Source organism: Periplaneta americana, chromosome 11 (assembly GCF_040183065.1).
Source record: "Periplaneta americana isolate PAMFEO1 chromosome 11, P.americana_PAMFEO1_priV1, whole genome shotgun sequence".
In the NCBI taxonomy this organism is placed as follows: Eukaryota; Metazoa; Arthropoda; class Insecta; order Blattodea; family Blattidae; genus Periplaneta; species Periplaneta americana.
Genome location: NC_091127.1, coordinates 73,774,881 through 73,787,101, shown reverse-complemented (window position 1 = coordinate 73,787,101; position 12,221 = coordinate 73,774,881). Strand labels below are relative to the sequence as shown.

At 35.7% G+C, this 12,221-nt stretch overlaps 1 protein-coding gene across 1 annotated transcript in view; it reads left to right on the top strand.

Annotated features, from left to right (window-relative positions):
* Positions 1 to 8,589, top strand: part of LOC138708529 (phospholipase B1, membrane-associated-like) — a 41,243-nt gene extending 32,654 nt beyond the window's left edge. The window contains exon 7 of the mRNA XM_069838643.1: positions 7,902 to 8,589. Within this exon, the coding sequence (XP_069694744.1) occupies positions 7,902 to 8,062 (161 nt within the window). The 3' untranslated portion in view covers positions 8,063 to 8,589. The remainder of the gene's footprint in view (positions 1 to 7,901) is intronic.
* The last annotated feature ends 3,632 nt before the right edge of the window (positions 8,590 to 12,221 follow it).

Below are 12,221 nucleotides of genomic sequence, written 5' to 3'. Positions count from 1 at the left end.
TTGAAACATATATTGTTGAATTTATCTAATGTTGAGCCCAGCGGTGGCCAAAGTGGGTGTCGTGATTACATCGTGTAATCACAGACATTCAAACGGGTACGAGGAGTTTCCTGTACATTGCTGTGTGTTTCATATATATATATATATATATATATATATATATATATATATATATATTAGAAACATTAATTGCCACGCTGAATAATGTATTATTATTATTATTATTATTATTATTATTATTATTATTATTATTACTGGCCACTAAGTATGTGTTTCTATAATTCTTCTGTACATGTGTGAATATTGATATGTTTAGATATTTTCCATAGAAGGATAAAATTATTAGGTTTTATCTCAATTTTAATCTTCTTAATCTTTAGGTGAGGGTAACTGTTTATTAGTTATTCATTTAATAATAATAATAATAATAATAATAATAATAATAATAATAATAATAATAATAATAATAATGTAGAAAAACTGATTCAATATTATGTGCCAACGAACTGTTAAACGTCAGGAACTGACATGTCTTAAATCATAGCCAGGAAGAGAAAGATGACATAAATAAATGTAAGGGCGTCAGCTACCTAATGGGGTCTGAAATATCTCGTGCTCTAGAGCCTTTTAATAGAACAGAATTCCTCAAAAGAGTAATGATTAAATTAGCTTAAATAACTTGTCCATAAGAAGTTTTTAATTTTGAAAAAAAAAAAAGCTACGAATTTCTCGACCAAGTATCTAGAGAAGAATTTAGAAAATTCCTGATTATATTCAAGAGGAAGGTTAAAAAAGAAGCAAGAAAAATCGTATGTTATTCACTGGCTCTTGATGACAGCAGTGACATTACTTATACAGCAATGCTTGAGATTTTTATCCGCGGGATTGATCAAGGTGTTAGTACAGGAACCACCACTGGTTGTAGTTTTCATGTCAACTACCTTTCCTCCGTCTTCTTACTTCATAGGCTGTCTGTCGCATGTAATCACTGCGGCTCGAGTTTTGGTCACCGCTAGTTTAGCCTAACGTGTCGAATTTGCTCCGACCTCCCCTACGTCTGCTTAATCAAAGCAATAGCTCGATTGCAAATTCACTAAATCTCCGGCTATTCTCGTATATATTATGTTTCACCATTACCTTATAGTGATCCACATCCCTTGCCCTGGTAATTACAAAACGCACTTTACATTAGTTCAGCTGATTCGGAATATTTGCTTTAAGTTAATGACGTTACGTGGTTCTCGGATTCCCTCTGTCAAAGTGCCCGCCGATGTCGGTATATTGCCGCAGAACACTGGATGGAGCGTTTAATCGTATTCTCGGATTCAATCAACGGAGAATCGCATCAGATTCCCAGCACTACCGTCCAACCCAGTGGTTTTGTCGCATCTCGATATCCATTTCTTGACGAAATTGATTTTTGTAATGATTTTCGTGACCTGTAATACCATAATATTCTAATTTAAAAGTAAGGATTTTATATGAAATAGCCTACAAAGACCTTTGAAAGCTAATATAAAGTTGTCAAAGTACTATTGTTCTTATAAAATCCAGTAATCTCCCTAGAAATTAATATATCAATAGCTATGGAATTCTTATACGCAATGTAGGCATACGCCTACGATACGGGACATTCAGTTTTATTCCCTTTCTGAATACTAAGGATTATTTTTAACTTTACAAGCCATCGTCCTCTGTCAGGATCGGACACGCGGACCTCAGATCCAATGACAAACTGTACCACCGAAAATGACGTATAAGAGCATACATTGTCTCTCTGCTCTGAATTTTGTATAGTGAGCAACATAAATTAAAAACAAAGTTGCGAACCGAAACATAATACAATTATTTTGCTAAGCATAACACAATATATCGAACGTAAAATGTCCATGACATTACGTCAGTATGTAGTCTTATACAGAGTGTCCCGTTATTGTATATCTTAAACATATACATAACATTATACAGGATGATTCACGAGGATTTACCGTCCTTTGAGGAGCTTATTTCCGAAGATATTCTGAGCAAAAAATGTCATATAAACATGGGTCCTATTCTCAATATTTACAGAGTTACGTTTCGTTATTGGAACGCATTGCTGTGAACTCGTGATCTTGGTCAGCGTGCAGTCAGAGCAGATTGAGCGAATCAAAGATAGCCGTATGCAGTTACGTAGCGCGACGAGTGCCGTTCACAAGCGTGCGGCCAAGTGTACTCAAGCGAACGGCGACATTTTTAAAAATGTGTTGTAAACTCTCCAAGACTGTAAATTGGGATGCAAAATTGAACTGTAAATAATTAAGTCGGTGGAAGTGGTGTAATAATAATTGTTGTGATAAGTGGGTAAGAATAATGTAATTTTCTAGTTAAAAATAGAAAAGATGTCTGTACGAAGCAACTAAGGAGTTCACAGCACATTTTTAGCTTCATAATACTTGCCAATTAAGGAAATGATACTTCTGAGTGGTTCATTCTATATTTGTATTATTCTTTTACCTTCAAACTAAAGAAGAAACGTATTTTACAAACAAATTTAAATTAATGTAACTCTGAAAATATTGAGAATAGGAACTATGCATATTTGACATTTTTTGCTCAAAATATTTTCAGAAATAAGCTCCATATAGGACGGTAAATTCTCCTGAATCACCCTGTATATACAGTAGAAAACAAATAAAAATATCATATGAAGTAATTTAGTGTGTATGCGACTTAGATACAGAAATATGACAGAAAGTACCAATGAAATATATTATTCGTAACCACGTAAATGTTTATTCCCGTAGTTAGTTGTATCATAAAAGGTGTTCAAAATGCCCACCGTTACAATGGTAACATAGACATGTCCGTCTATGCAAAGAACCCTTTGATTTTGGAAGAAGAGAGGAGAGTTCCACATCTCAGCACATTTCTCTGCAATTTGATTGCCATAAGTTGCCTTGAGTGAAATATCTTCCAGCATACACCAGATCCATTAGGTGACCGTAAAGGCAAAAATTACAAGGTGTGAGATCGGATGATCTTGCCGGCCACGGAACATATCCAACCCTCTCAATCCATCATCCAGGAAATTTCATATCCAAGTGTTTGAGATAATGTGCAGATTACATACGGACAGCAGTACATGAATTCAATCGTAACTTTCCAAAATAACACTTACGTCATTATGTTTTCCATTAGAATTTTCGTCGTTTCCCATTGTAAGGAACACTGTGACTAAGCCGTTTAGGCAATTAGTTCATATCAACTTTTTTCTTTATTTACAGATATATAACACGATGCAAATGTTTAAGGTACACAATAACAGGAGACTATGTATAATATTTCGTTACGAAATAGACTGTGTATTCTTTGCATTATCTTCGTGAAATTAATATCACTAGCGAATGCAACTTATTCCCATGTCTTGTGACTCTCAGTGGTAAGACTGAGGAAGGTTTGGCCACTGAATAAAAGTGGATTTTATTAGGCTGTGGAATGCAAACGTAACAATTGACGAATATCATATTGTTACTACCGGTACTTCATTTCCTGTATCATGCAGTTCGATGAACCATGACATTTATACAAGGTGGGCAGTCAAACGGAAAGATTTGCTGGGAGTATAGTGTTCATATGGAGAGGGTGAGAATGAATATAATCGTCTCTTCTCTACCTACTTACTTTACAATTTATGACTCCTTAGGCAGTGACGTCACTATCTCCGCGTTCCTAGTAACTAAGTTGTTTGTCTCTACCATGTTTTGTTAATGGTGCTCATCGTTACGCAAACTGCAATTAATTGATTTCACTTCATGAGAAATCTCTCCATGCCCAAAAGGTAACGGTATGGTGCACGGTTTCATCAACTGGAATAATCGGTTCATTCCTTTTTGAGAATGAGGCCGGAAATGCAGTGACTGTTAATTCAGTGCGATATATTGAAATTATACAGAACTTCTTTTACACAGCTCGCCCATTTTCCAGTGAATGAAAACACACTGTTTCAACAGGACGGAGCAACAAGCCACACCGCAAGAATTTCGATGGATGCTGTGAATGCTTTGTTCCCGGGCCGCGTCCTTCCTCGGAAAGGGGATATCACTTGGCCGCCTAGGTCACCTGATTTAACGGTATGTGATTTCTTCCTATGGGGACACCTCAAAACGAAGGTGTTTGGGGGCAATCCACCCAGAACAATTCTAGCCCTAAAACAACGTATACGAGAAGAGGTCGCTGCGATACCTGTCAATATGCTGAGAGGGGTTATGCAACGGTTCGTGGCCAGGCTCAAAGAATGTGTGCGTTTCAATGGAGGTCACTTGGCTGACGTAATTTTTAAGATTTTTTTTTCTTGTTGCATACCTAATTATTATTCATGTACTTGTCAGTTCTACTCATTAAATTGATATAATAGTAACTTTTCATTCTTTTTCTGAGCCTTGAAATCTTTCTGTTTGACTGGCCCACCTTGTATTTCTACAAGTCAACGGATGCTTTTCAAAACCGTGAGTATTGTGCAGACACAAAAAAGAAATTCATAACTGAGTTTCAAGTTCCAAGACATGGTAGGATAGCCAAACGGGATAGGATTTTGAAATTGGTTAGAAATTTTCGTATTCATGACAGAATTAATTTTATTAGTAATTTCGTGGCAGCATTACACGTTAAGCTGTTCGAACGCCCGGGAACATTGAACAAGAGCGAACTGTCGTGGCAAGAAGTCCGATCCACTCAGTAGTGATACAGTCTCTGGTGTTAAGTACTGCGAGAACGACTCTTAGAATAACTGCGTAGACTTGGGATAAATAATCCTTTCTTTCAACAAGATGGTGCTCATACCATAAGAGAAAGTTTTACTACGCTCAGAACCTTGTTCGACGGATTTCAAGATTGGAGGACATCACTTGGCCAGCAAGATCTCCGGATCTGAGTGTATTTGTCTATTTGAAGTTCAAAGTCTTCTAGTATCGTTTGCGTACTACAGAAGAGCTTAAATAACGTATATGATAAGAAATGATAAACATGGATTTTGAAGTTTTCTAGAGTGTAAAGAAATTACTTACGTGATTGTAATGGGGAACATTTTGCTCAAGTTATTCGTATACACTATTCACTTATTTCATAATGGAGTAAAATACAGCAGAAGCAGTTCACATTTGTTTCCATTCCTATAAAGCAGTACGAATAATTGAAGTTTAATGTATTCTTTCGCGCCGATTCTAGAAATCGATATCTAAATACTCGTTCGATTAAAGTGCATAGCGAAGCTTTAATTGCAGCTATATCCAAAACTTTCCATTATAGAACAAACAAGTTCTACTGCAAAAAACCTGATTGTGAAGCGTGGGAAACAACTTAGTAAACAGCTGAACGAAGACGTTGAGCAATATATACATCTACAACTAGTATTACCTTAACGAGGCTTGAAGCAATATGTTCTAGAACTGTGTAATATAACAGCATTTACAATTTATACCTATTACAGACCATGGAGGATCACAAGTTTGCAGAAGGTTAAGAATACCACCTTTCAGGAAAATGAGTACTAATAGCAGTAGGGATGTCATTTATACATTTTTGGCGCCTTCACTGGATGAAGTTACAGGAGAATGGAGAAAGTTACACAACGCAGAACTGCATGCATTGTATTCTTCACCTGACATAATTAGGAACATTAAATTCAGACGTTTGAGATGAGCAGGGCACGTAGCACGTATGGGCAAATTCAGAAATGCACATAAGGTGTTAGTTGGGGGGCCGGAGGGAAAAAGACCTTTGGGAATGCCGAGGCGTAGATGGGAGGATAATATTAAAATGGATTTAAGGGAGATGGGATATGATGATAGAGACTGGATTAATCTTGCACAGGATGGGGACCGATGGCGGGCTTATGTGAGGGCGGCAATGAACCTGCGGGTTCAGTAAAAGCTATTTGTAAGTTGTAAGATGTCTTCACTTCCACCTAAGAAAACCCTTTGATACCCATTTCTGTTAGAGACTGAATAAACTCCAGGGTCATAGTGTGACCGGAGACATTAGTTCAATTGATAGATCCATTACCAGATCGGGATCGAACTCTTGACTTTCCAGCGACAATATCGAAAGGGCTCTCTAATAAAACAACTTTACAAATAATTTATTAGCATTAAATAATAATTATTATTATAGTAGTGGTAGTGGTAGTGGTAGTGGTAGTGATAGTGGTGGTAGGTTCCGTATTCCAGCTTCCTATAAACTGGAATGAAGTTGCCTGATTCGAATTATATGTGACATCACAGCGCAGGTACAAGTTCATTCGTATACAAAATAGTTACGTATCCTCTGCCCTCTTCCTCTAAGAAGTCAAAACTGGGACGCAGTCGTAGTGAATAGTCATATCGATCACTGCTCTTACTAGTCGTATTATTTAAATAGCTACATCTTTGTGGTTGATTAAAGGTTCAATCCACAGGTAAAATCATTAGGTAAGACGCTCAAGCGTGTAGTATTACAGGGCATAGTTGAGGTTATTTGAACTAATATTTTCACTGTCAATATAGACAACATTACATATAAATTCTGTAAAATAAACGTAAAAGTGAAAAAAAAACAGAGCACTGAAAGACACTGCAATGCCAAAGACACAGAAAGTGTAACGTAATTCAAAAGAACCAGTACCATCAAAATCTAATAATTATGAAGATATTAACTCTACTTTTATCATGGATTTGTGTAGTGTACCACGATGTTCAGTGCCAACGTCCCAACTAACAAATTAAATAATCTACATTTTAGGGAACTTCTACAAAAGTAGGGTACATAGAAAATTAGTGAGTTTTCAGTGTTAAGCGACATGCAATATCCTAATGAAACATGAAAAAATATCAGACAATAAGAATATCTTTTACTATATCATGCACCAATAACGTCATGTGCTATTGAAAGAATTTCTTGCAATATAAAATGGTTTCAAGTGATATCCGCATATGTTCAATTTCCGTAACTTATGAATGCACGTTATTATTCACTGTAAAGATCATGACGAGAGTGAACATCACGGCTCAAGCATGTGTTTACTAGTATAGCTTCAGAATGTCGAGAGTTGACTGTACTCCACGAACACGCGGTGGCGACGTGTTTGTTTATATCCTTATCCGTTGCATTACCTGTGTTCGAGTACTATATACCCAATGCGTCTTTAACTTGTCTTCAGGTAGCTGGACTACGGAGCCTAATAATAATAATAATAATAATAATAATAATAATAATAATAATAATAATAATAATAATAATAATAATAATAATAATAATAAAATTATATATTAGAATCAAACTGCACTTATCCACAACATGGTGATAAAGTGAACATTCTCCAAACAAGAATAGCTTAAAATAATTTTGAGTACATAAAGGAAATCGGAGTTTTTGCACAATGTTGAAGATTACACTTTACACTGAATGTATTTGCTTCTTCCAATAACTTCCAGACCAGGTGGAATTAGTTTTTCGTCTTTCTTGAAAAGTCACATTTTTGGATAAAGTGCTGTTTGATTCTAGGCGACTTAAATACACTATAAGAGAAATACAGTATCCTGTTCCAAACCAGATGGAAATAAATATCCACTTCCCAACTTGTCCTCGAATTCTGAACCACTGCATTTCTAGCTACTAGAAACTCCAGGCCTAGTGCATGAGCAGCAATGGAGAACATAGCCTATTTCATACACAACAACGTGAATATATCATGTTGAGACAAGGACATTGTTGATTATTACTATCAAAGCGCATGTAGGTGGGATAATAAATTATAGCTTGAGAGAATCCAATCAACGTTTAGTAATTATTTTTCAAAGCTTATTAATATCACATCTTTGAACTTTTTGTGCTCTTGTTTATTACGTAATGTCTGCATGTCTAACGAAACAGTTTATACATTCCAGCAGCCAACCTGTTGTGGAACAACCTGTTAGAGCCAGAATGGAACAAGTCACAGCAAATGCCTGAGAACATCATGGAGAGATTCCTGTGTCCCACAGCCGATGCGCCGTACCTGTTCACCAGGAAGAACTCTAGGAAGTTCTTCTACACGGGATCGCAATAATCGGCCAAAACAAAAAGAAACGTCTTTTATTTTTCATAACTGTTGAGTTTTTCTTGTAAGGGACTACGTGACACGTGCAAAAAAGTAACAAAGAACACTTAAATGTAAATATGGAATATTCGCATTCATGTACAAACCGTAGCCATAGATTTTAAAGTTTTACGATGTACAAATTGGTGATAGATTGTAGGCCTTTTCACCGTGTCTTGCATACAGAAATATCCAAACAAAGCAAGTAAAGTGAAACATGATTAATGGTTATGTTACCAAGAGTTTATACTTTATAGTAAGGACTAGAGATGAACAACGATCGAGAAAGAGAGACTAACAGCGCCCGCAAAGCCGAACACCCGCACGACATTGTTGTATTACGTCGCGTCCTTGACATAAAGACTGGTTGTGAGTGTTTCGAGACTCGAGTTTGATCACTCCCGTAGTCCCGAAGTCAAGCAGCCTTGAATCACCACAGTTGTTTATACCTGACTGAACTTTTATCTACTTTGGCAACTGTTGTATATGTATAAACAATCAAGTAGCTTATTTGAAACATCTCTACCTTTCAGTGTATAATAATCCGTTCCCAGTCTTTATTTAATTACTAGGCCCTTATTAAAAGGCTAGGAATTTCTTTCCATATGTTTGAGATCAAGTGTGCAATCTCAAGTAAAAAGATATTAATGTTATGTTTTATGTTTCTTAGAAATGCAAATTTATTTGAGAATTTTTTTTTTCTATTTATATAACCATAGGTAATATCGTATAATAGAATCAGAACATTTTGATAATTAAGATACTGTTCTGTTTTGTCTTTTTGTCTCATTTAAACATTTATGTTATTTATTTCAATGATGTATGTTATTCAAAGTTACGAAATCTTTCCACGCCGACCAAATGCTATTGAGAATGACGAGACTCGAAGCGCAGCGAGAATGACGAGCCGAGACTCGAAAGACAAATGCAGCGAACACAGCGAGCGAGAGTGGCAGTTAGTTTTGTTCATTTCTAGTAAGGACCATCTCACTTACTCCAGTGTAAGGAACATACAATTTACACGAGTACTGCCGACTGATTCCTTATGCTCTATTCCAGTGGTCGGCAGGTAGTGCATTTATGACGTCGGAACAAGGTCGGACTAGATGAGCAATCGCGCTAGCTATTACAGTTGTATAATGAGTGGTTCAGGGAAATTGGCTAAGTTATGATTTTGTCTATACAGGCTGTACCGTAATTAATGTCATTAATTTCAGAGTGTTAACGTTTGAAATATTTCAAAGAAATAAGTTAAGTACAATTTTGCTCGTTTTTGCATCCTTTTCGAGATAAAAATTAATTTATATAAAATATTTCATAGGATTTGTTGAAAGTCATTGATTTAATTCCCAATATTGCGCGTCAATTTAAGAGAGCAGTGTATTATGATTAATACACAGTGGCAGCTCGTGATCATTTTTGTTGTTGGGGCCAGATATTTCACAAATTTTGCGGTACATTAAATAAAGCACCAAGATTTTTATATAATATATTATTGAAATAATTTCAGTTTTGTCCTTTAAATGTGCAGAAATTTGATCCGACCAAATGTAACATTGTAAAATTCTTTTTGCAGAACGAAAAGTTACGTTCTTCGGATCAAATTTATACACATTTGAAGCACAAAACTAAAATACTTTCAATCATTTATTATCATCTGGTTCGAATCCTCATGGGGAAAGAAATTTTCTCATGAAATTTCGGCCAATGTATGGGACCAATGCGCACCCAGCATCGTGATGCACTTGGGGATCTACGATAGGTAGCGAAATCCGGTTATGAAAGCAAACTATAACGGCTGGGGGGATCATCGTGCTAACCACACGATACCTCCATTCTGGTTGGATGATCGTCCACTTCTGCTTCGGCATGTGGACGTGAGGCCAGCAATCGGTTGGACGGTCATGGTCCTTCATGGGTTGTCGTGTCTCGGATTATTATTATTATTATTATTATTATTATTATTATTATTATTATTTATCATAATACACTGCTCTCTTAAACTGACTGAGCATATTGGGAATTAAATCAATGGCTTTCCCAAAACACGCTAAGGAATGTTCAATATAAAACTATTATCTCTAAAAAGAAACAGAATCAAGCAAAATTATATAAAACAATAATATGCACGAAATTAGATGTATAGGTCGTCACTGTAGTGTTCAGTATTAAAGTTCATCAGCTATTCTTCGCCACTCACAGCTGTGGATGCCGATGTTCTTAAAAGAAAGTACGATTGCTCTGAGGGATGACATCACAGAGCACTGATTGTGCCAATCACTGCTCTATTCCATATATGTCTGGTGGCAACGATGCATCAGTGTTGAGTAAAAGATTGAACGAACTTTTTTAGTTAATCCTTTATAGTGAGTTCAATTCTAGACTCATTCATTCATTTATAGTGTTCTGCCCAAGGGCAGATCTTTCACTGCACATCCAGCATTCTTCAGTCTTTCCTATTTTCTGCCTTCCTCTTTGTCTCTGCATATGATCCATATATCTTAATGTTATCTATCATCTGATATCTTCTTCTGCCTCGAAATATTGTCCAGTTCACCATTCCTTCCAGTGCATCCTTCAGTAGACAGTTTCTTCTCAACCAGTGACCCAGCCAATTCCTTTTCCTCTTTCTGATCAGATTCTAGACCAGGCTTGCAGAACTGGGCAACAATTGTAGCGTTACGTCACTCGTAGGAATACGTCACTCACCCCTTTCTTTCACCCCGTGTCATTGACTTGGTAGGGGAGGGGTTTTGTATTCAGTGTCTGTCTTATGTGATTGCTTACGGGCCGCAGATACGTCAATCAACGCCGGTGGACTGTGAACGGTTAATCAACGCTTTCCCCATGCTTTCCACCCCTCTCTCGCCAGTTCTGTATCCCTGTTCTAGACTATAAGGCTATATTTTCAATGAAAGCTTAATCCTATGTATTAAAATCTGACATTAACAGAAAAGTAACACTTAAGTAGGGACCGTAAGTTTTGGTGAAATGAGTGATTTCAGTGTTAAACCTGCCACTATTTCGGTAGGTATTTCGTGAAATAAACTGTAAATATGGTGATATTTTGTGTAATAAGTTGTCAATTAAATGTATTAAGTTATATGTAATATAAAACTTTTTCTTACTTTTTTTGCTTATATATATACTAGCCGTACCCGTGCGCTCCGCTGCACCCGTTAGAAATAAATATAAAGTAATTATATAATTAAAATAGGACATTTGATCAGGGAACATTCGTGTTTGATAGAAGGATAAATCGTTTATTATGTTACTTAATTTAAATTGAATTAAAACATTAAAATTCGATCATTTTGATCCAGAGACCACTCATTTGGTCAAAAAAATTAGTTTAGGAAATACAGGAAAGGAATATACAGAATAGTCTATCAAGTTTTCTGTGCATAAGAATCTATTTTAATCTTACCTGTCCTCGATTCACTCAGAAGTTACTGTGATAACATTATAGCATTATGTCCATCTAGAGAAACTACACTTTCCAATGGTGAATTAATAATTAATTATACAAACCGGTTAATTTAGCTTCCGATATTACTTCATAGAAACGCAGAAACATTATCTGTAGGCTATCTTTCATAGCTTTCGATTGTTGCCGTCCAAGGCCCCTTATAGACGAAGTCATTTTTTTTTTAATTCATTACACGGCCTTAGATGGCAGTTATTTTAATTTTGAAACTCATTTATCTCATTAAATATCAGTCATATCAAAATTTTTCATGGAATATTATTTTTAAAGAAACTTTTGTTATGTAACATTTTTCACAAAAATCAATAATAAGCTAGATATTTCGATTTATTTAATTCAGGCCCCCTTATAACCCCTCTTTTAAATAATGTATTTTGAATGCCATATAACCTAAAATCTAAGTTACAACGAACTTAATTTATATTCCAATTTTCATCGAAACATACAGACAGACAGACAGACAGACATACAAACAAAAATTAAAAAAAAGCGATTTTCGGTTTCAGGGTGGTTAATTATATATGTTAGGAACAATTATTTTTGGAAAATCGAAAATTACCAGAAAAAATTCGGCTACAGATTTATTATTAGTATAGATTACATAATATTATATAATCATGATAGCAACATCACAAAAATATA